Here is a 25,683-nt window from a genome sequence, read left to right as displayed (position 1 = left end):
TATAACAGATGAGGTCTAGACCATGAATCAATAGTCCATCTACAGTGCATGAGAACACCAATTTTTCAAATTCAACAAGTTGTACGAAGATCCGATGTAGACTTAAGAAATCAATTTTTCAAAATTAATCTTCACAATTCCTTAATTGCCAATTAAACAGTTGCAGCTGACATGTTTCATTCATTAAGAACTTCTTCAGGGTTACAAAACACATTTACATAAAATATCTTGCACATATATTTACAACATTTACAAATTAAAAATATAAACACAGTTAAAAACACTAACAAAGGTGACCTATACATAGGTTAGCCCATGAGCCACCATGTTACATCAAACCTGGAATCTCTTAAAACAGTTAATTATAATGTTACACAGTTAGCTACATCAAATTGTCTTATTGTCCTTAGAAGACTGATAAATGAAGTTAAGAAATATCCTCAAGCCAATTCACAATGGGGCATTCAGTTACTTACTTATATTACATTGTTAATTCCACTAAAACCAATTTCAAGTGGAGCATTGGGTTCCTTACTTATAAGTACACTGTTCATACTTCTAACAACGTACACATTTCATTCATATCCCATGAACAATTTGTGTTCCAACAGATTACAAATATTGTAGTAATACGATCCACACTTCTATGAACCATGTAAGAAATGAAACATGTACACTCATATAAAAAAAGTATCTATTAGGTGATGTGATCATGGTATTCTCGGTCAAATTCATACATCTTAATTCACTGATGTCATATTTAGGTCAGTATAGGTGTAATGATCACAAATACATGTATCCTGTACAAACAAATTATATATATTCATGTACGCCGATGTTGATACTACTCATACAATGTGTGATGATCATATTGATACATTTATTATCATTGTTTTCCCATTTGAATCATAAACAGCCAACTCAAGTCCACAACTATTTATTCACAATTTCCTTGTTCGATATATTATCCTTCTACAACAGACATTTCAAGAAGGCTTAACCAGATCATTTTGGGATATATATTATTGTCAGCACATATAGGTATTTATTGTACACAAAACACAGATTCAGATCTTGCAATGCATATATTTAATATCTTGTGAAAGCAACATTTCTAGTGTAGAATTGCCATTGTATCACCGGGTGTGGAATCCATTTTAAACTCCTTGGCCCTGTGATAGTCAATGATAGCTACGCCTGTTGTTGAATAGTACATAATCCTGATGAACCATGTTTATTGTTTTTCTCATTTCATACTCTGAATGCGTTATGATACAAGGCTTGCCAAGAAGATAGTGATGTACTTTTGCATGCTAGCTTGAGCAATATGTAGTACCCCTAAATAAATTGCCACATCATTCACATTAGTATTGTAAGAATACAACAAAACAAGAAAACAAGTCTTCATACTATTAATGTAAAACATGGGTGCCATCTTGGATGTCTGAATACGTGAGTTGTATCCTCACATGTAGGTATGTTATAATGAATCTAAGAGTCTATTCTTCAAGCAGGGTGCTACTAAAATATAGTATATTCATCTCATCCAAAGAGTAGGGTGATAGTTGATTACTCAGTACCACCCCCAGTTTTGAGTATGTGTTTGAATGGAATCATATGTGCAATCCACACAAGTGCCATCTTGGAAATCCAAGCCCACACTATAAATATGTGTTTCAAAATCTGGGAACATCTTGTGTGAACAAGTGCACTACCTTGCATCAGTGCTAAATTAAAATAGGTTAATCTCAATAAATGAGGAAGCCACCAATGATTACCCAAGTTTGTCTCCCAGTATCAATTATGTATGAAAACGGAATCATGCGGTCATCATCCTACACGAGCGCCATTTTATAAGTCCAAATCCAAACTGTTCCAGTAGTACTATCCCTAGGATCCCTTAAATTAATTTCCAAAACACCTTGTTCTATATATGTAAATCAAGGAATCATCATCCCTAATATTTGAAGCATTTTACTGCAGTCATAAGAATACTACCACCCATTTGGCTCATCATGCTGCCAAATATCCAATCTTACTTTTGATATCAACTACATACGTACATTTGCATTTGTATTACCAGTGTTTCACATGTGCGCCATTTTAGAAGCCTTTATATGGGCCGAAGAATCATACCCGATCCACAATGGAATTGGCTTGAGGATATTTCAAAGCTTCTTTTATCAGCTATCTGAGTAGAATAAGACAATCTGATGTAGATAAGTGGATTAATATGTAACATGAAGTAACTGTGCTATGAGATGTCATATTTTTGGATGAAAAAGTGGCACACTGGTAATATATAGGCCACTTTTGTTGGCGTTTTTAACTGTGTTTATATTTTAACTTGTACGTGTTGTAAATATATCTGCAGTATATTTTATGTGTATGTGTTATGTAGACTTGTAGGCGATCTTAATGAATGAAACGCGTCGGCTACAACTAAAAGTTTATTTGTTCAAGTGGCAATTGAAATTGATCTTAAAATTGATTTTAGACAATTTGGTTGTCCCATTATAAGACATGGTTGTTGGTGGTAGGTCCCTTTTAACTTGTGCACCCTTGACAAATTGATGAATTCGTGTCTACTGTTGATGGCAATCAAGTGATAAGTGCGCCTGTGTTGTATTGCCTCAGCCAGCATATTGTAAATTATTTGACATACCTAGCTAGACAGATTTTAAAATATAGAAGCTTATTTAGAGAGCAGAAAGTCTCTAATCTCTCTTCCACTTTTATCACATGGCCTTCCTAAGAACGTTACAGAAATGCCTTGTCTCCTCCCTTCCGGCAATGGGGCATGATACCAGTGATGCACGACTCCTCATGAAATACATAGAATGGTTGCCACTAGTGTCCTGGGTATTGATGTGTGGAGTTGGTGTATCTGATCTGTTTCAGGTGTGGCCCATGTCCCGGGAGAGGAGGTAAGGCTGCTAAGCTATTTCTGAAGATTTCACCCCAAGTGTTGTGAATAAATTAGTATGTCAGCAAATCCAACACAATATGGGAGATATTGCATACAGCCAGCTGGCTCGCATTATAGGCCACGCTCCTCCTAGTGCTAAATAGACAGATTTGATTTATCAAGTTACTTCATAAAGGTAATACTACAGTGCTTCATTTCTGCTCAGAAGCCCGTGGCCTGCGCTCTTATGTCAGCATGCAGAATATCAAGGCTGTGTAGTTTGGAATGGAATCTATTCCGTGCCTCTTTAATTCACTACCAGACACTTCCTGCCTCTTTATTTCACTGTTGCAGGTTCCTGCTTTGTCCCTTTGTGACGGTTTTCTGGCTTTCTCTTTCTTCTTCTTTCTCCCTCTCTTGCTCTAAGGAAATGTCCGATGAGGAAAAATAAGTGGTGGTCCCCAAAAATGAGTGCCAGTGGTTCTTACCGGCTCAAATTAACTAGTGGTATACCCCCTCTAAAAATTACTAGACAACATTGTCGAGGCTACAATATGCTCAGTCTTAGAGTCGCATCCTCATTATTGTGAGGGTACATGTGCGAGTGCGTTCCAGCATGCTTCGGGCAAGGTATTGAGATAGATATTTCATATTTATTTATGCCAGTCTGCAATGCTAGCTTTAAATAAATTTGTGGCAGGTGCGTTTGGTGCAATATACACACATATTCTTTGCCAGCAACGTCCCGTCCAAAACCTAAGCTCAATACGTTTGAATTTAAAACAACTCACCTCCTGGGTGTAAAATCGCATTTTGCAATTTTATAGCAATAAAAATGTCCTGAAGTTAAAATGCTGAGGCAGCAGCTTGGCACTTTTCCTGAATGCTGCTCTTACGGGCGGAATTTCGTCTCTCTCTCTCCCTCTCTTGCCCTCTCGCTCTCTCTCTCTGATGCTCCCTCCATAGCAACCTTGGAAGTGGTGCAGCACTTCTGCAGAGTGGATTTCTGAATCGACACGCTCCTGTAATATGCGCGAAGAATGGGGCTGGGGCGTGCACGGCAGCGTTGATCTGTGTTGTGGCAAGGTTACACTCGTCAATAAAAAGGAAAAAAAAATCCGCCAGCAAGCCGGGTATGAAACGTAAAGCTGGGATTTCTTCCGCATGGTGAATTTATGCTTCTTTGCTTCTTCCTAGAAAGACGTGGATGCGCTGCCCAGCCTCGAACACCTTTTTCTCAGCTTTAACAACATATCGTGGTAAGCGAGTCATGATTTTTAAATATATATCGCAGTTTTAAAGCATGCCAATATTATCATTTTTTGAAAAACGAATATACATCATTCTTTAAACAAGGCAAAAAATAAATTAGGATCATTGACTAGAGCACGTTTCCATTCCAGAATATCATATCAGTGTTGGTTAAAATATTTAAAGTGTTTGATTTGTGTAAATTATTAAAATAGATTCCATTCTTTGACTTTGCTGTTTAAGCATTCTTAATACAATATGCTTTAGCAGAATCTGAAATGAAAATGTTGCTTCTAAAAGGAGAAGCTTTTCAGTCTATTCCAAAGTTGCAGGCAAGTAAGTGTCATATTATAAGCCCATATTGTACAACAGTTTCCAATTGTGACATAAGCGTTGACAAACATTCTGTGGAATTTAACATATTTAAATATATAAAAATAGTCACCTCATATCATCTCCCAGTGACTGAAACTGTCTGCCTTTAACTTGCACCCAGGTATTGCTCTTAAATCCAGGCATTATGGCCAGGAAGGAGCTGGTGGGCTACTGCATACTTCCTCTACCTCCTCCACAAGTTCTGCAAAATGGTAACAGGGCAACAAACCACTAACATAACAGAACTACTGCACAGTTTGGGCCATGTCTGGTAATGTGTGAAGCAGACAACGAGCAGTGGTGCCTGCCATGAAGCACACCATGGAACCATGTTCCCCACATACCTAATGACGAGTAAGGCCCTGTTATTTTGATCTGGTTAAGAGAGCGTAAGTTGCCATATTTTTCGATAAAGTGGGTAAATTACACAGAGAATTGCGAGACAGGGAAATAACACTCATAGTTTGCAGAACCCTGCTGCGCATCAAGGATCACTGCAAAATTCCCGGTGCCCAACTGTCTTGCCCAACCTTCTGTATTTTCATTCAGTCTGATATGCGACCTTGAACCCAATCATATTTGGTTCTTGTGTTTAGACATCCTGGTTGGCTGATGTTAAGTGTACCAGAACAGCTATGGACAGCTTTGCTGTGGATGAAGGCACATGTAGCCCCAAGAGTGAGTGGAATCAGCTCTTATATTTTAGCAATCTATGGAGTGGATTTTGCAGTGATGCTAAAAAAACTTGGCTGCGGTTTTTGTCCCAAGTGTTGGAGTATGTATGTGGATATTTACACATGTGCACATCTACAATGTAAATTGAAGTAAGAAGACAATATGTTTTTTCTTTGTCAAGAGAGGAATGTAGTTAATAATTTCTAAGCATGCATTGTGGAGTTCTGGACACCTAACTTTAAAAATAAAATCTGTTTCTGTTCATCATCATATATATATTTTACTACACTTATTTTGGTAAAATATGTGGTTACAGGCACATGTTATATCTCCCTCAGAGAAAAACTCTTAAACAGCTCTTACAGTACCTGGGGTTTCTACAATTAATCAGTGATCGCTGTCACACAACATATGCATTTGATTTTTACCACACAAGTGTAATTTTTCTGGGTGCTTGTACATTTAGTCAAATTCACATTTTGACATAATGGTTAATCTGTTAGATACAAAACAGCCTTTTAAGATGTAGGCATGCAATCAAGTATGGCCAAATCATAGGCATAAAGTTGTGTTCCATTTTAGCAGTTTCCAATCTTGAGTAAGAAAACAATTTGCCTTCCTTAGCAATCCCGGGCGGTTTGCGGAAAATAGGATAAATAAAACCTTGGCCAAATGCAATGTTTTATAGTGTACTGCATACCTCAATCTTTTTACTAAATAGTCTCTACACCATTTAACTGAAACTGGACCACTTACTACAGTGTACACAATAGATGATCATGAGTTAACCACCACTCCGCGGCATCACAGCCGTCCTAAAGCTGCTTCACAGAACATCTTGAATCCTCGTAGGGTGTCGGGAAACGGCAGCGTTTGTCTGCGACGTGACGAGCAGGCGTGAAAGGCCCGGTCACAGCCCCTTCACCCCTTTTATGGGTGAGGCCAATGTGCGCAATACATTTGCACAACCCGGAAGCACTACAAGTGCTTCTGCTGTCACACATGCACAAGGACCAATTGCTGTGTCCCTTACTAAGGGGGCGGTGGCACATTGCGCCTGCCTTCTCCCCCCCCAAGAACGCACCTGGCCCGGCGCAACTCGTAATATGTGTGGTGCCACTGATATGGGGGAGCTTTGTGCAGGTGAAATGGCATATGAAATGTCATATGATCCTTGCTAGCATTTCAGATCAAGGGTTGAGGAAACCACTATAACTTGCATTTCTTGTCATCTCATCTTCCTGCATTCTTGTGTATTTATTGAAGTTCGTTATGTTCATGGAAGGAACACATTTAAAAAAAATTGCTGTCAGCGCTAAACATATCCACAAAACTCTGTAAACATCAAGATGCCAGTCCTATTTCAGGTGGTCCTCCCACTGCAGGTGTTCCCTTCCTCACTCTGCATGCAAAGCATGGCAGACCTGTGCAAGGAAAATCAACAATGGCCCCCATGTGCAAAAATAATTGGGGGTTTGTTTCTACAAAACAAAAAAAAGTGTGCCTAGCGGCCCTGGCCATGACATTGTGGCTACCTAGCATTAATTTTTGACAGACTTCCTCTGTCCATGACAGTTGAAGCAATTTTGTCACAAATATATTCTTGAACAACCAGCGAATCCAAAATAGCATGTGTGGTCTGTCAGACAGGTGGCTCTGCAGCTGCCCACTATAATCTATATAACCTTTAAAGTCTTCTGTCAAGAATTAATACTAATCACATGGTGTATTCATTGATAGAATGGAGAGTCCACCCAGGATTTAAAAGGTGTCTTGCTGTAACTGGGTGACAGCAACCGAAATTCAGCATTTTCAAGATTACATTTCAGGTGTTGTTGGTCATACAATATCATATACTCTTAATGGTCTGTGTTAAATGAAAGGACTGACAAAGAGTGCTGTAGATTTGAAATAAGTTTGCAGTTTTTAACTGGTATGATAATTTGTTAGATAGAGGTACTTTATTTTAAGTTACCTTTTCATTCATACCTAGGCACAATTTTAGGGTATTCAATAGAGAGTTAGGGTTTATGATTTCAATGTTGCAGATGAGTAGAGTCACTAAAAGCTAGTATCCATAGGGTGGCTATGTCAGTGCTTCAGCCTGATTCTCCAACTGTAGCTTCCTTCAAGAGGATATATTCTGTAATGTATTCTTTCCCTTGAGTCTCTACATAACTTTCATGTCTTTTGCCAGAAGAGGTGCAGTTGTGACTGGACAAAAATTATTAAGATTTTGTGGATAGGCAGGTGGAGTTTCTTAGGACAGGACTATGACAGATTGAGACATTCTGGGACTTCACCCTGATTGAGGGATAAATCAGACTAATTTAACCAGTACAGGGCGATATGGAGACTGATTTCCTAGCCTAAACCATAGTCACTGGAATTGTGAATAAGATGTAGTCTGCACATGTATTAGCAGCTGATATTTTCACAGTAATCATGGGGCTCAGGAAAGCCACGAGGCCGGAACTCTGAACTGAGGACAAATCAGTTAACAGATTTTTTGATTCAGTTTATAGAAGGTGGATGGCTTTACATGGTTCCCTGTACTTCAAGGCTGAGATAGCATCATAGGGGCACCCTACTCTAGACATCTATGTGATTACTCTATTTCACACTATACCAGTTGAGGCAGCAGCAGCTGTTTATTCTCTCAGAAACATTAACAAACTGCAGGTGTGATTCATTTTGTGCTCCTGTACCTTTCTTAAATTTTGGTTACTGTTTCTCCAGTACTTTTTGTGCTGGATCGGCCCCTTTGGTTGTGAGCCAAATCAGTTTTGTGCCAAAACCTGCTCTATCAATTTGGTAGCTATATCTGGCGGATCAGTGCACTGACTCATCCACTGCTGGTACCAGTGTTTGACTCCATGGTCACACGGTGAGATACCCATGGATTCACTTAAACTTTCATCCTCCTGAGGTTCATAAAATGAGAACTGTTTTGTGATGTAACATTACATAATCAATACGTGTTAATAATTGCAAGAGAACCCCCTAGGTGAATGTGTGTTCTACAAATGCATGTTATGTTACGTTAACTATTTTCACTATTTGCATTGTCTTGATAATCTGCTGTTTCTAATTATTGTTCAGCAAAGTCACTGCATGACCTTAAAAAAAGAATAACTAATAGTCACTTGGCCAAAATCATTTAGTGTTGATTATTATATCCTGGGGATGGGACCAAAAATGTACAAACAAAATAAAAAAATATGCTTGAATTATTAAAATTATTTTGATAAACTAAAAAAGAATTTGTAATTGCACACATTCATATCAGTTTATAGAATTACTCAGAAAAGTGAGCCTAATTTGTAGAATCATATTTTCAAAACGTATTGGCACAGTGTATATTTGACCAATTTGGCTATTAAATGTACATTCATACCAAACAAAACAATACATTGTAATGTCCACACAAGAATAAACCCCAGACTCCTGAAGAGAAAGTAAAGAAAATCTGCCATTCTCTATAAAGAAGTAAATGTAATGCAGAAGATTCTAGGTGTACCTTCTACACAGGTATCCAGTTCATCAACATAGCTCTATAGGTATCCTTGAAGCACTTGAATCAGGGAAGTGGAAGCAATAATAACCTCATACGCAGGAATTATTGTTGCTTAAAGTGCAAAGTGCAAGACTGGGGCAGAGTCAAAAGTTATCGCTAACCGCTATGGAGGATGGGTTAGATACATGAGGTGGCTTGGGCCTGGTCTCGGTTTACCTTTGGACTTAGAAGAAATTTTGAAGAAAAGCTCCTGAGAGTTCAGCGGGCCAAAGCATCAGATGGTGTCCGAGGAGGAGATGTCGTCGTTGGGAAGTCACAGGATTGAGTTGTGGTGAAGATTTTTACCTACGGAGTTTCTCACTTTTTAGGAACTCGAAAATGTACTAAAGGTGAAGCTGCAAGCTCTAGCTGATGAGGGGTCCACGAGGCCAAATAACTTCACTGAGAGATCCCACTGAAAAGGATTTGCTGCTACGGGGAAGAACATAGCAGGAGCTAGCGGGCAGTCTTCTGTCTATTCTCAAGGCATGTTTTGTTTAAAAAAATAAATAAAATCCAAGTCTCAAGGTGTGGGGTTAGGCTGGAGCAGCACCCCTAACACCGCTTCCAAGGGTCCAGAACATAAGGGACACCACTTCAGGGGTTAGAACTCATTCTAGCAGAGGCCAGATGCAGGGTTCAAGATCTCTGGATCTTGTTATGTCCCAGTAGCTCACACAGAGGCCAGCCAACTAGCCTTTGGAGTCACTTCTGGAGATCATAGGTTCAGCAGGAGGATCTAGTTCTCCTTTAACCAGCAAGGCAGGCCTTAAAGCAGCAGGGCAGTCCTCTGTGGGTCATTCTGAAGACTTCCACAGGATCCAGGCATGTATTGAATAGTGACTCCGGAGGCCCAATATTTATACCTGGTGCCAGCCTTTGAAGTGGGGAGATTCCCTATACTACCCCCACATGTGGTTCTGGAAAGTTCCTCCCTTCCCCAGTCAAGTCTCTAAGACATCAAAGACAAAAGACTATTGCCAAGTTCCTTTGTGTGTTAGAGGCAAGCCTTTTGAAGTGTAACTGAACTTGTTCCACCCTGATCTAGTTTCCGCCACTGCCCGAGTTTTTCCTCCTACCATTCTTCACGCTAACCAAAGCCTGTCCCTGCGCCTTCAGCCTACTTAATGCAGGCCTAAGCACGCCAAAGGCATGCCAGTCTGTGCCTGTCCGCACCTGGACTGTACCCAGCGCCAGGTACCTTGGCCCCACAACCATCCAACACAACACCACAGCTGGAGCCGCCACCATAGCCAGTGAACACTGCCACTACTCTTCACCATCCTCCGTAACCTTAACAACACACCCTGGTAAACATGCTGTGTTTCCCGAGGGTTTGGAAGATATTGAGGAGCATGGCAGACATGACCAAGACCCTAGAGGGACACCCACCCAACCACAAAGGGAACCTCAATGTCAACACCAAGCTCTTCAATATACAACTCAACGACTGCGCCAACCGCTCCTCTCCCCCCATAAACAAGACCTCCAAAAACAACAAACTACCCAGCTGGTACACAAACGACCTCAGGGAGTCCAAGTGCCTCTGCAGACAACCTGAGAGAAGTTGACCTTGCAGTAGTGAAAAAAATGCATGTAGATGTTTTTCACTACGAGGTCATGTAAAACTTAAACCCACATACCCTACTTTTTAAATATGATGCCCCTTGGCCAATGTGCCCTTAGGGCCCACCTGAGGAAAATATAGGCCTGGCAAAAAGTTTATTTTACCTGGTTGAAGTGGCATTTTAAAACTGCCCTATAGGCTGCAATGGCATGCCTAGGGCATGCCTTAAAGTGCTACTTTAGTGGGTGGCATAATGAATGCTGCAGGCCCACGAGTAGCATTAAATTGACAGGCCTTAATGTGCCAATCAAGTGTAGCCGGTTTTACCAGGTTTTAGTGAGAAAGCACAAGCACTTATGCAGTAGTTAGCAGTGGTAAAGTGCACACAGTCCTAATGCCAACAAATACGAATTCTCAAAAACAGGAGGAGGAATGGCAAAAGGTTTGAGGGTGACCCTGCAGGTAGGGCTAGGTCGACCAATAGGCATTTCAGGCCCTTCTAATTGTGGTATGAAATTAATTACTTTTCCTACATAAGCCTAACTCAGATGTCTAAACATAATCCTGATTTCAGCTGTGGCTTTGAATATATTCTTCTATACTCATCAGAACTTACACCCAGTTTGAGCTATGCCCAGGTATCAGTGTGGGAGAAATGTACGACCCTCAACAACACTGGATAATTTGTAGGCATATAGGGGGTTATTCTAACTTTGGAGGAGTGTTAATCCGTCCCAAAAGTGACGGTAAAGTGACGGATATACCACCAGCCGTATTACGAGTTCCATAGGATATAATGGACTCGTAATACGGCTGGTGGTAAATCCGTCACTTTTCCGTCACTTTTGGGACGGATTAACACCTCCTCCAAAGTTAGAATAACCCCCATAAATTCTTCCTTCTCCCAGTGGAGGCTGTTGATACTTTAACAAGTGAAGAGTGTTTTTTTTCACCTGGGCGTGTTGACACGTAAAAAGTGCATTGACCATATTGTTGAGAGTGCTGTAAAATGGACGGAAACCCGTCTGATTGTGGGTAGCAATTTTTTTTCCTCCTTGAGCTCTAACAAGAGGCATTAAAATAATTCAGCATAATTCTGTTCAGCGTGGCAAACCATCAGTAGTTACCCAAAAGGTTACCCAAAAGGGCAGGATTCCACTTTACTTAGGGTGGAGCTATTATAGAGCTCTTTCTGGACTCTAGGGGTAGTCCTTGTTTGCATGCAAGCATTTAAAAGTGCAGCACTTTAAAGAGCCCAGAAATGTGTTTTCCACTTTAACTTGCCAACGAAGCAAAAGACACGATTCGCTGTGCTATCGGCAGTATTCTGTTACCCTAGAAGTGAAATCAGCAGGTCATCAAATAATGGTTCCTGGGAAGATACTTTCTGCTGCTTGCAAATTAATAAACAAATCCCTTAAATGCTTCTCTGAATCTTTAGTGGAGACCATGTTGCTTTGTTTTTGAAGAATTTTCTATTAAAATTAGTAACGAATTCCCAAAACTTGCCAGAGCGTTAGGGACCATGTGAAGGAAAATGCATTTTCAAAATATTTCTATTAGCTAGATAAATTATTTTCTTTTAACTTTTCTTTTCTGCCTACTCTAATCATGTTTCTCTGTACACTTTATACTTTTATTCTTTTGTCTTAAAGAACAATTTATACCCTAGCAAGTGGTTTTCTGGGCCACTAAGCTGGTAGAGTCCCTGACCTCAGTCTTCTCGACGAAGGACTGCATGCTCTATTGAGAGCGCTCCTCATTTGCTTGGGGGTGGGGGTGTGGGTAGGGGTGTTTAGATTAAAGCTATTTCCCTTATTTCTGAAGTACTGCTGGCAAAACTTAATGTAGGGTGTCCCTATTATTGCAGCCCGCTCTGATTTTCTTTGTTTGCCACAAGACAGGTATTTCTGAAGTAGAAAGAAACAATTACCTTGGTGAACACGCAATATTTTTCCTTGTGTGCAGGGGCATTAATTTTTTTTCTCTGCCAATTTACTCACGTGGCAGACCCTGGCAGGGAAAATCTGGGTTGAAAGTACCACCCTAAATTTGACAGAACCTCTGGTGCTCTAAAAGTGTCAGTCCTCTGGTGGTTCAGCTGTTGCCAATAATAGACTGGTGGAAAACATAAGTCACACAACTGTTCTCATACATTTAATTGAGGTGGGAGAACTGCTAGGCTGGTGAGCAGGGGCCCTGCAAATTTGTGGCGCATATCCCACTATATCAAACTCCAAATGAGCCCTTTGGTCTCCTGTTCAGAGCCTTCCTCTCAGCTGTCAGGGACTTATTGACCCATGTGGCTGTCCTTTTTCTGTGCTGAAGACTGTAGTCCCGGTTTAACTTTCGACATATGGATTAGTGTCTCTATCCTAACAGTACTCTGTCCATCAGATTAAAAGGAACTACTGTCATGGCGGTTTGTTTCAGTGTACTAAAGGTTTGGTTGATGACTGCATTCTCCCAAAGTGTGTGTCATTTTTTTTTCCTGTCCCTCACTGCCGGGTTTTTCCTGAAGGTTATGGACAGGATAAAAAAGTAATTGGACCGTCGACCCTTAATATTGAGGGCAGTGTAATGTCCTTCCTCTGACGGCCCGTCGACCCTTAATATTGAGTGATTGTAATGTCCTTCCACCGACGGCCCCTACTCGATTGAGCTATCAGAGGAATTATTCTATTAACAGAGCCAGCGGGAGCTCCCTCAATGGAATGCTTAAGATCCGACCAAATGGGGTTGGCATTTTAAGGGTTTGGCGGACTTTGTATTTCGTTGCCATCACAACGGAGTTCCCTATCTGTCAAACTCTAAATGGGGCCCTGATTTTTTTTTTTTACCCTATACAATTTGAATGCCTCCAGGGTTCGATTGTAACTTATTGTTTTTATGTGCATTCTATCTTCATAAATTACATTAGGCAACTCTTAACAGTCAATAAAATATTTCACTGTTCTGTGATGGGATGTGTTATGAACTGCAGTTCAAAAGATGGATACTTGTTTCTTCGTGTTTCGACTCACACCACTCGAACCATTACTCCTATTTCTGCTCTCTATCACCCCTATCAGGAAAATATTTCCAGGCCTCTAAGGAGAAAGGGGCTTTGCATACTGCATTATGAAGCTTTACATCTCATGGTGATCCCCTCGGGACTCTCCATTTCCTCATAACCCTCATGAGCATGGAGTGTTGTTATGTGACTGACATGTTTTTTAAACATGCTGAAGACCCTTGTGGTTGCTGCATTAAGAGGTTGAAATGTGTTCTAATGCTGGGTTTGGACTAAACTCTATGGGCCTGATTCACAAAGTAAACTTACACCAAAAATCTAAGTTTAGACCTAAAGTCTAACTCCAATGTAGGTCTAAACTTAGACTTTTGATCTAAACTTAGACGTTTGGTCTAAACTTACACCAAAAGTCTAAACTTAGACCAGAAATCTAACTTTACTCATAGTAAATATAGACTTTAGGACTAAACTTTGACTTTTGGTCGAAGTTTATCTTTGTGAATTGGGCCCTATGCCTTCAGATGGGCTCTGAATGCACTATATTATTAGTTACATGGTTTAATAAAAATATATACTGCCAAACCATATTTTATCACCATTTTGTACCAATGTTGTAATCACTTTTGGTCATAGCACATGCTAATACACTTGCACACTGTAGTGTCACAGATTATTTGCAGCACTTTTTATGATTCTTCTTTTACTTTTCTCAGTTAACTTTATTAAGCACTTATTCAGCATCTTGGATTAAATGTGTGAGAGAATAAAATGAATTCAAAGGAGGAGTTTAGTAGAAAAGATGAGTTTTTAAAGTTTTTTAGAGGAAAAAGTGTGAATGCATTGAATTAAAGTTCTCGTTGTATGAAGGGGAATTATTCCCGGTTAAAGGACCAAGCAAGTAGCGGGAACAGCCACCCATCTTCAACAGTTTAAAATGGTGAACGGAAGATAGGAGCTGCGGCTTGGAGTGGAAGATTTTCACAAGTATAGCAGCTGAATCGTGCAAGAAGACAATTCTCAGCTTTGTAGAAAACAATGTGCATAAACCTACTGCCTTTTAACTCTCATTACTCGGGAGCAAATATAGTTTGACTGTGGCTTGGCAATGTGGTTGAATGTACACAACTTGCTTACTTTCCCTATTGCAAGGTACTGAATCCTTTCAAGCTTGCCTAAGGAGAATTAAGGGAGGCTCAGATTCCAAAGAAATATGCTGATACTTCCTGAGCTTGAAGATGATGTGGCAGGTATAGGAGAATTTTCCCCAAGAGTTTTAACAAATGAATACATGCCAAAGAAACGCAGTAATCTGGCCTTTGAGGGCAGATCTTGATCCTGCAAAAACGCCTAAAGATTTAAATTTCTTTGGCAGTGGAAGTGGGGGGAGCGGGGATAACCTTCCTAGTAGTCATAGGCCAAGTAGTATTTTGCCATCACTCAACTAATAAGACCCAGGTGGTATTAGGATTGAGTTTGAGGAAGTTTTGCAACATCTATATCTGAGATTCATGCAAACATGTAATTAACTTGACTGCAAATTTAGGTGTGTAACGACCAAGAGACGCAATCTGGCATAAGAAAAAGCTGCACACACAAAGGATCTAAGAAGCTGAACAAGAGGGTGGACTTATATGTTGAATATAAGTTCAACAACTGCGAGAGAGATGAACCCTGTGGAACTCTGCATTTGACAGCCTGGGAAGTGGACCAGGTAAAGGCGCAGGACCACAGATTAAACCTGTTCTTCTAGAAAAGAGGTAAATCAAGCAGCTACAGACCCCTTGGTATCCTTTTCATTGAGACGGTTGAAAAGTATGATGTAGCCCACCTATCAAAGTTTGTCAAGAGATCAAGGAGAATTAAGGTGACAAAATTGCCATGGCCCAAGATAAGTCTTAATTTATTTAATGCAGGCCGGGGAGCAGCCAAGCATAAATCAGGTCAGTTGAAGCCTTCTACATGCTTAACTACTTGCTTGGCTACAACACGTTTAGTTATTTTGCCAAGGGCAGATAGTAATTTGATGGGTCCCTTATTTTCTGTCATTGAACCATCCAAGTCGTCTTTTTTCAGAAAATGGTATATTACCCATATCCCTCGAAATACAGTCATCCCGTTTTCTCAATACGTATGGCTGTAAGAAGAGCCTAACCAGTAATAAATATTATACCTTGTATCTCCTATCTACCCTTTCTTCATATTCGACTTAATATTATTGCTGCAGCTATGTGGGTAGAAATCTCCAAATCCAAATATTGCACCTCCCGACTTCAGTACCAATATTGCTTCATAAGAGTATACTCGTGGATTTACAAAGCCTTACCTGTCTATAATCATCAATATACAACCGTTACATGTTAAATGCCATGTTAATAAAATCACCGAGCAAGTAGTATTGTAGATGCTTATTTTAAATTTCAGGAATTATATTTTTGCTGAATGGAAATGAGCTTTGTTTCTTTCAACTCTTGAATAAAATTGAGCTACCTTTTAATGGCGGCATGGGTCTACCTTCCATGGTTGGTCAGATAAAATACTTTGCTATACTTGAAACAAAGTATATATACTTGCTCTGCATTTGGCATCACTTTCCAACCTTATTTGTTGGCACAATAGATGTCATCCAAACCAAAAAATTAATGAAATATTTCAGGAAGACGGCACATTATGCAGTAAAACCAACAGATAATTAGCAACCTTTTGCTAAACTAAAAGTGGTGAACTCAAGTAGAGACTAGCACAAAGACTCAGCTGCTACTGTAAATATAATTGCCAGGCAGAGACTGTCCACTTTCAAAATATCACAGCAGCTAAGTGCATGTCCTCCACTGCAAGGAGATTTCTAAAGATGTGACCTTGCTCCGAGCTGGTTTCATGAAGCAATGAAGAGGCTTTTAGTCCTGGGAAAGGACTCGTTCTTTATTTTAGCAAGAACAAGTCTGTACAACGTGTCCTTCACGGAGCTCAAGGACCAGTGCTTGCTTCATCCCCGGTTTTTCTTTTGTATCAGTGTAAACATTTTTTAAATAAAGTTTTCCAGAATGAAACAGTACAGGTAAAGAAAAGAGCACAAAAATTCAAAATCTCTTCATCAGAGGTACCATGAACTAAGCACGTGGCCGTTCTCAGTATTGCTCTGCTGTATCCCAAAATTAGGTAAATAGGGAATGTAACCAGCGTCTAATTGTTGGGGCTCTCTTTTTCAGCCACACCATATCAATCCACTTTTTAACTAACACCAGGGCAATAGATGCCAACCGCCGTGCTCCGGTGAGTAATGTTGAAGTGTCCCCCAGAAGGACCATATGGGGCAAAGGGTCAGGAGGCAGTGCCAGTATGTCTGAGATCATTACATATACATCATACAAAAATTAAAGGATAGGAAGGTAGTACCAGGCCATATGTATGAAATCAGCAATGATGTAGCCACCTCTTGAGCACTCGGTGCACCCATGCATGCCAAAGCTGGTGAAGCGCTTTGGTTTGTAGTAGTATTTATAGAGGTATTTAAAGTGAATCATTTTGTGTAATTAAGCAGACTGTCTTTTACCCACGCACAGCAGTTTGTCATACCTTATCAGTCAACTGGTATCCTAGGGAACCCTCCCATGTGTGCCTGGCATCATGCAGGGTCATCATTGTGACGGATTTGTAAGTGTTGTAGACCAATGAGATTGAGTGACCCATATTGGCCCTACCCAAGTATGCAGTGAGAAGGTTCATTTCTGGTGGAGCATCTGGGAAGTGGCGAGACTAGTTGTAAGTGTCAAGCACAGCCTATTATAACATAGTGCGGCCAGGAAGCAATTACTATGATGAGTGCAGAAACTGTGCATCGAAATGAAGGTGCCACTGATATATAGGTCTCATTTCACATAGCCTGTTTTTTTCATGCCTTTTATGGGTAGGAAGGAGCAGTGGATTATCTGCTGGTGGCAGCTGGGATGGCAAAGGGTCTGTCCAAAGACATTACCCTTACTGCACCCCACAAGGCGCATAGGTCAATGCCAACACATTGAGAGAACAGATAAGAGCAATGGCTCTCTCATCGTTCACATGTTGGGCCAACACTTAGGGTGCAGCCATATACTTTAGATAAGCACCTGAGCAACTAGGAAATATGTGTAAAATTCTTACTATCAAGTCTGCCTGCATGTGGGGGTCTAGTGAGGATGTCCCAGCGTACCCTTTGTTGGCATCCTCGCCATGGCAAGCGCAGTAAAGCCTGCCACACCTGCTTGAAGAAGTAGCGTGGCAGGGGGGCTGGCAGGTTCACAAACAGGTACAAAAACTTGGGGGGGACTTGATCAAGGAAATTCGCCCTAATAATGAAAGAGGGTGCTGATCCATTTTTCAAGGCTGGTTTTCACATTTTACAAAGCTGTACCAAAATTGGTACGTAGTAGTTCATTGTAATCCCAGGTGACCCAAACACTTAAGTACCACAATTTCTTGGGCTTCGTCGTAAGTGTATTTCATAGTAGGTACGGATTGAAGGCCTGTAAGTGGGAAGACCTTCAACTTGGACTAGTTTATTTTCAGGCCTGAGTATCCTCCAAACCGTACTATCTCACGGATACTAGGAGAAAGATTTTCTTCGGGTTGCTGGATATAAAGGTTTACATCATCTGCATACTGTGATATAACTAGTGAATCACTGCCAAGGCATAGTCAACGGTGCGTATGTTGTTCCCTTATTAGGCATGCAATAGGGTCTATGGCAGTGGCAAAACTCAGGGGAGACAGGGGACAAACCTGGTCCTCCCGCTAATAGCAAAGGAGTCAGAGTACTATCTGTTAATTTGGACTTGCACCTTGGGATTTGCATATAGAAAGATTACCAGTGATAGCAAGGAGTTTTCCAGGCCCAACCGGTGAACTTTTTCTGTCATGAACGGCTACTTTAGGAAGTTGAATGCTTTTTCCCCGCCGATCAGTACTGCCACTGGTGGGAGTAGTGGGTCAGTTTTAAAAAGTATGGTCATTAACGTTTATCAAACATTGAATGCAGTGGACCATTGGAGTATAGACTCAGACTGACCAGAAACTGTATGAGCAGTTAAAGATGTTGTGCTAGTATTTTCGTTGCTGTTGAGGAGTGACAGTCGCTAATAAGATGAGCATAAGCTTGGGTCCCTAACTAACTGGAGTATCACTGTAATTATTACCTCCATTGTGTTTGAGGGGAGCTTGTCCATCGTCATGGAGCTAAGATGTCTATTTAGGTTTTATAAAATCTGCTGATAATCCATCCCCTCCAAGAGCTTTTCCACTGGAGAGATTCATAATAGCTTGTTTGATGTCTTCAGTTGTTAATGGGGAATTTAATAGTTCCCTGAGCTCCTCATCGAGCTAGGCTAGTGCAATCTGGTTTAAGTACTATACTATTTCTGCTGAAGCAGTACAGGTTACAGGAGTGTGGAGAAGCTTGTAGAGAGTCAATTGAATTTGTCCAGTATAGCAACCGAATCAGTGGTTACTTCTGAATTGCCGCACTGGAGACTGGTGATACGTTCCACTAGTTGTTCGCTTCTAATTATCCACGCAAGGGTTTTACCTGGCCTGTCTTCCTCCCCAAAGCATCTCACATGGACCACATTGCCTAAGTAAAGGATTTTGCAATCTGCCTTATTTCATTAACTTTTCATGTAGCTTGACAAGAAGTGTTTTGTCGCAGGTGCCCACATAAGTGGTTCCTAAGAGCCTGAACTCAGTTTCAAGGTGGACGTGCTCTGAGTGGCGGGTCATGCATCTGAAGGCTTTGAGGAAGCGGGCCCTAGAGCTGATGGCGGCCCGGTGCTCAACTCTGCGCTAGTCACGATTTTGGTTGAGAGGAAGGTCTTGGAATCGGGTCTGAGTTCCCCCTTGTCATCATCCCACTATAAGTGGTTGGGATGTCCAGGCAAGGCATAAGAAGAAGCAGTTGAAGAAGATGAAACGTTCTTTTACTTCCCCTCATCTGTCGGCCAACAAGATAAGGTAGTGGGAGTGCCGTAGTTCTAGGACTCCATCTGTGAAGCCTGTGTCTGGGCCAACTACATGCCTTTCTGAGTTTCCGAGAGCTAGAGTGACCCCATGCCCAGTTAAAAAAGTTCTATGAGGCCATGTGCCTCATTTTTGGGCAGTCTGACACTGTTGGAGCGCAGTCGGGCCATGTGAAGTGAGAAGGAACCCTTCGAGGTTCTGCACCAGCATCTTCGGCCTCTGCCCCAAGGGGCACCCAGGGATCCATGCTTGGATTTGGGATGGCGTTGGGTGTACCACCTTGACCTTCTCCAATGCCGGGACTGATTCCGATGCACCCATTGATGCAGCGCCTGCCGTGCGACAGAAAATTTGATGCAACACCTACCAGATCGACTCAACGCCTGTGACTTTGTCCCGTACGCCCAGGATTTCCATTCATTGTCCCTTTGTGTGAAAAGGACCCCGCAGCGCAGTGAGGGCCCAAGACCGCGCGCCGGAAAATCAACACAAAGTCCCTTTGCAGCGTGGAAATAAATGACTAGTCTGTGCTGCATGGGAAAGCCCAACGTACACCTTCTTTTTCCACGCATCTCCTCCTCTCCGGTCTCCGTGCGTGTAATTTTGATGCAATCCAGGTACTTTGTGCAAACAAGAGACAACTGTTGATTTTTAAGATTTAAGACTCTTCTTAACATTGCAAAAGTGACGTTTCAACTTATGTTTATTGAATCTTTATTGTTTACCCTAATTTAACTAGATACATATTATATTTTTTTCTAAACCTGTGTGGTGTATTTTTGTGGTGTTTTCACTGTGTTATTGCATGATTTATTTCACAAATACTTTACACATTGCCTTCTAAGTTAAGCTTGACTGCTCAGTGCCAAGCTACCAGAGGGTGGGCACAGGATAATTTGGATTGTGTGTGGCTTACCCTGACTAGGAATGTGGTCCCTAGTTGGACAAAGGTGAATAGCTCTGCCAACTAGAGACCCCATTTCTAACAGTCCATTTTCTTGCTTAACCATTCTGTGCCTCTGACTGGCTGTGGAATACATGTCTGGTTCAGGATGACAGTTGGGCTGTTTGTGAATTCACGCTATACAGTCACACAAAAATAGCTGAGGTGGGCCCTGCATATTCTGTTGGGTCTTCCTGGGCTAGAGTGGTGTGAGGAGCTGACTCTTGCACCTGAATAAAGCTGTGCCTGTCCTTGCACAAAATCTCCAGTCCTTTGGAGTGTGTCTGTGGCAATGGCCGGAGAGTCAGGGTCTTGTGCAATACAAAGACTTTCTTTTGACGTTTGCACACTTCAAAGGTAGGAATGAGTATAAGTATTGGACCTCTGAGACCACAACTTCAGAACACTTCTGGACTGAGGACATCCTGCCAGGGAGAAGAGCTGGATGCCGTAGGAGGGACTGCCACTCTGCCTGTTGCTTTGCTGTGCTAGCCCGCTGTTTGCTGCTTCTATCTTGGGACTGGACTTTGCTTTCTACATCTTGCTTTCCAAGGTTCTCCAAGAACTTGAACTGAGCATGCCTCCTGTTAAGACGTCTCAGTGACATCAAAGACTTCCTCTGCCAGTGCCTGGGCTCTTCTGCTGGGAGTCCTGACTTGCCAGGTGGTGCCCACTCCAGTCCCTGGGTCCTTGGAAGTGTAAGCTGGTGACCTGAAGAAGGAAACAAGCACTGATACACTGTGGCAGAAAAATCAATGCAGCACCTATCCCACAGCTGAAGAATCAGTGTATCACCTGTCTCATGGCTGCAGAATCGATACAGCCTCTGATTCACCACGGCTCCATCAACACAGTGAGCCTGGATTGTGCACGCATCGTCCCCGGGCATCAATTTCTCATCAACTCCGCATCACAGTAGGAGGAACTGAGGCTGTGTAGGAGAAACTGAGGCTGCGTGTCCAGAAATCAACACATTGCTTTACTTCCGCAGAAAGAATTGATTCATCCCCTCCCCTTCCAGTAAGTAACAGATACATCGCCTCTCCTGCGAGGAAAGAATCAGTGCACCACCTCCCCTGTGCAGTAAGGAACCAATGCATTGCTTTGCCTTTTGACGCCTCACCTCCCCTGTGGCCTGCATCATCTTTGTTTTTGACGCTTCCCAGGTACTTTAAGCTAAAAAGATACAACCAATGATTTCTATGGATTAAGACTAATTAAAACCTTTAAAAAGTGATATCTTTACTTCTGTATGTTGGGTTTTTGTCATTTTGGTCTTGTTTTATTCAGATAGATATTGGCTAATATTCTAAACTGGTGTGGAGTATTTTTGTGGTGTTTTCACTGTGCTACTCTGTGTGTGTTCAGATACTTTACACATTGCCTTTGAGATAAGCCTGGCTGCTTGTGCCAAGCTACCAAGGGAGTGAGCAGGAGTTATCTTAGATGTGTGGCTCCCTCACCCTCACTAGAGTGATGGTCCCTACTTGGACAGGATACAAACTACTGTCAACTAGAGACCCCAATTCTAACAGAAGATTTGTCATCTCCTTTCACCTGTTAAGAGTCTTATCTTAGGCACTTGCTAGCCCAGAGCGTCAAAAGGTGAAAACACAATATGCAGGAAGAAGAGATAGGTTGACCCAGGTTTGAAACCCTGATATTTTCTTCTGAATATGTCTCTAATCAACAGTGGCACCAATCTAGAACTGTTGATTTCTAGATCATGGAAATCAAATTTTCCAAGTGGAGATTTGAAATAAGCGAGCAGGTAACGTTGCCTCTAGAGAGACTAATGTTGAGGAGGATTGAGAAGCTCCAGGGCCAGAAGTGTTGCTGACTGGTTCATATAATCCCACTTAACTGGATGCTACTGGAGAAACTGAAAGACCTGCACCTGACCCCATGCATTGAACCTCTGATATATCATTTCTTGAGGATGAGGACGTGTGTGGCCAGTCTAACAGAAAACTGAATAGAAAACACTCAAAATATCAAATTTGCCTCAATAATGTTATTGTCGCGGTCATTTGCTATGAAAGATAGGTTTAGAAAAACCTGAGTGCCTAAACACACTCCTTATTTTAGCACAAAATATGGCAGTCTCCCAACAAGCAAAGCAGACCTCATGGAGACTTCATTATATGTTGCCTTTGATTCCGTCCTGCTGAACCTCTTCAGGCTCCAAAAAGAAAGTCCAAATGTGAAAACCTTGGCTGTGAACAACTGCTACTTCGAAGCTGAGGTTTCCCCACTGTAATAAAATTGGTTATTAGTTTAGGGAGGTGAGAGCGCCACTCAAGTAATAAACACAATCCTTGTCACGTTAGAGACTGTATATAGTATTTCTTCCTCACCCCACCCCTGGCCCTTGTGTCCTTCACGTCTTTGGGAATTTAGGGAAGCAAACATGCAGATCACCGCTCGCCCTTGCGCCCCCTCTGCTCCTGTCTTTGGAAACCTGAGGGAGTGAAGAGGAAAAGTGGAGCATTAGTAGTGAATTATGTTCGAGTCATGTATCAACTTTAATAGTTTCCTCTAGAAACAATACAGAACAAAGCAATGTGAGAAAAACTAACAAGAGGAGATAATTAGATTAGTACAGACTTTTTACATGTAGACCTAGTAGAGCCTGAATAGTAAAAGAAAGTAGTTCAAAAGACCAGTTTTCAATATTTAAGGCATCAAATGGGGCCAAAAGTAACACAACATAAATTACAATGGCTAGCCAATCACAAAATGCTTGCTTTTACGATACAGTTGCCTTTACTATAATTTATATATCAAGGGGAACACCCTAGAACAGTGGTTCCCAACCTGTGCTCCAGGGACCTCTGGGGGTCCACAAAGCCTCCTCAGGGGGACTGATTAGAAAATTAAATAGTATTAACAGATTATCGAAGTGCATGTTAATAAAGTGGCAAAATGTACAATTGAACATTTTAAAACGTATTCTATTGTAATTTGAAGGAATTTATAATTAGAGGCTAAAAATCAAAATTGTATTTCTCAGGTTGATTCCTGGGAACAGTGCAGATGCAGTAAACAGGATATAGTATTGTCGATGAGTGGCTTCAATTGAAAAGCGCCAACCTTCCTATTGATTTCTTTTTGTATTTATATTAACCCCTAGGGTGCCTAGGACGAGGTGATCTCGTCCTGCACCCGGGAACTGGGGGGGAGCGCTAGCGCTCCCCCCATGTGCTCCCCACCCAGCCCTCCAAGGCAGGGATGGAAGGGGAAGCCCTTCCCCTTCCACCCCCGACACCCCCCCCCACCCCCCTGTGACATCAGCGCATATCACACGCTGACAATCACAGAGTGCCTCCTCCGCCATCACGTGGGAGAGGCCTGGAGAGGCTTCAAAGGGAAGGAAAGGAATTTCCTTCCCTTTGAAGTCTCTCTGAGCGTTTCAAAAGCCGGATTGCAAAGCCCACTAGACACCAGGAATTTTCTTTGTGTTTTCAAATTGGTATAAGGGAGCGACCCCTTGGGCAAGGGTCGCTCCCGGGGGGGGCATTTTCTTGGAAGGCCTTTTCTGCCCCCCCCTGGGGGCAGATCGGCCTATTATTAGGCCGATGTGCCCCCAGGGGGGGCAGAAACCTCTAGGCACCAGGGATCATTTGTTTTGTTTGTTTGTTTTTTGTTTTGTTTTGTGTTTTTGGAGGTGTGGAGCGACCCCTTAGGCAAGGGTCGATCCCCTAGGGGCAAATTATATTTAGGCAATTTCAGCCCCCCTTTGGGGCAGATTGGCCTATTTTTATGAGGCCAATCTGCCCCCAAGGGGGACAGAAACCACTAGACACCAGGGAGTTTTTTTTTTTACGTGAATTTCACGCAAGGGAAGCGACCCCTTAGGCAAGGGTCGCTCCCCTGGGGGGAAAATTTATTTTAGGCTATTTCTGCCCCCCTGGGGGGCAGATCAGCCTATTTTGATTAGGCCGATCTGCCCCCAAGGGGGGCAGAAACCACTAGGCACTGGGGATTTTTTTTTTGTTTTGTTTTACAGATGGGGAGCGACCCCTTGGACAAGGGTCGCTCCCCTGGAGGGGAAAATTATATTTAGGCCAGATCGGACGATTTTTGCTATGCCAATCTGCCCCCAAAGTGGGCAGAAACCACTAGGCACCGGGATTTTTTTTTTGTGCCACTGTCACGCAGGGGGAGTGACCCCTTAGGCAAGGGTCGCTCTGGGAGGGGTGGGGGCAAATGTATTTTAGAAACCTCTAGGCGCCAGGGCAATTTTTTTTGTTTTTGTTTTTGTTTGTTTTTTTAGAGATGGGGAGCGACCCATTAGGCAAGGGTTGCTCCCCTGGGGGGCAAATTGTATTTAGACCATGTATGCCCCCCTTGGGGGCTGATCGGCCGATTTTAGGTCAATCTGCCCACAAGGGGTCAGAAACCACTAGGCACCGGGGATTTTTTTTTTGGGCGCCAATGTCACGCAGGGGGAGCGACCCCGTAGGCAAGGGTCGCTCCCCGGGGGGGTTGGGGGGCAAACTTATTTTAGGCCATTTCTGCCCCCCCTGGGGCCGGCTGAGCTAGAGGCCAAAATCCACAGGTAGGCACTTTGCAAAAAACACCTGTTTTCTGTGAAAAAATTGATGTGTCCACGTTGTGTTTGGGCCATTTCCTTTTGTGGGCGCTAGGCCTACCCACACAAGTAAGGTGCCATTTTTATCGGGAGACTTGGGGGAAGGCTGGGTGGAAGGAAATTTGTGGCTCCTCTCAGATTTCAGAACTTTCTGTCACCAAAATGAGAGGAAAAAGTGTTTTTGTGGCGAAATTTTGAGGTTTGCAAAGGATTCTGGGTAACAGAGCCTGGTCAGAGCCCCACAAGTCACCCCATCTTGGATTCCCCTAGGTTTCTAGTTTTCAAAAATGCACAGGTTTGGTAGGTTTCCCTAGGTGCCGGCTGAGCTAGAGGCCAAAATTTACAGGTAGGCACTTTGCAAAAAACACCTGTTTTCTGTCAAAAAATGTGATGTGTCCACGTTGTGTTTTGGGGCATGTAGGAAAGTACCATCTTGCCTGGCATGTTACCCCCATATTTCACTGTATATATGTTGTTTTAGTGTATGTGTCACTGGGACCCTGCCAGCCAGGGCCCCAGTGCTCATAAGTGTGCCCTGTATGTGTTCCCTGTGTGATGACTAACTGTCTCACTGAGGCTCTGCTAACCAGAACCTCAGTGGTTATGCTCTCTCTGCTTTCTAAATTGTCACTAACAGACTAGTGACCAATTTCACCAATTCACATTGGCATACTGGAACACCCTTATAAATCCCTAGTATATGGTACTGAGGTACCCAGGGTATTGGGGTTCCAGGAGATCCCTATGGGCTGCAGCATTTCTTTTGCCACCCATAGGGAGCTCTGACAATTCTTACACAGTCCTGCCACTGCAGCC

At 42.3% G+C, this 25,683-nt stretch overlaps 1 protein-coding gene across 1 annotated transcript in view; it reads left to right on the top strand.

Annotated features, from left to right (window-relative positions):
• LRRC49 (leucine rich repeat containing 49) overlaps nt 1–25,683 on the top strand; it is a 447,480-nt gene that overhangs the window by 160,453 nt on the left and 261,344 nt on the right. Inside the window, exon 9 of the mRNA XM_069222363.1 lies at nt 4,106–4,167. Within this exon, the coding sequence (XP_069078464.1) occupies nt 4,106–4,167 (62 nt within the window). The remainder of the gene's footprint in view (nt 1–4,105; nt 4,168–25,683) is intronic.

The sequence above is a fragment of the Pleurodeles waltl genome, chromosome 3_1, assembly GCF_031143425.1.
Source record: "Pleurodeles waltl isolate 20211129_DDA chromosome 3_1, aPleWal1.hap1.20221129, whole genome shotgun sequence".
Taxonomy (NCBI): domain Eukaryota; kingdom Metazoa; phylum Chordata; class Amphibia; order Caudata; family Salamandridae; genus Pleurodeles; species Pleurodeles waltl.
Note: the sequence above shows the minus strand (reverse complement) of the source record. Positions and strands in the feature narration are given on the sequence as shown.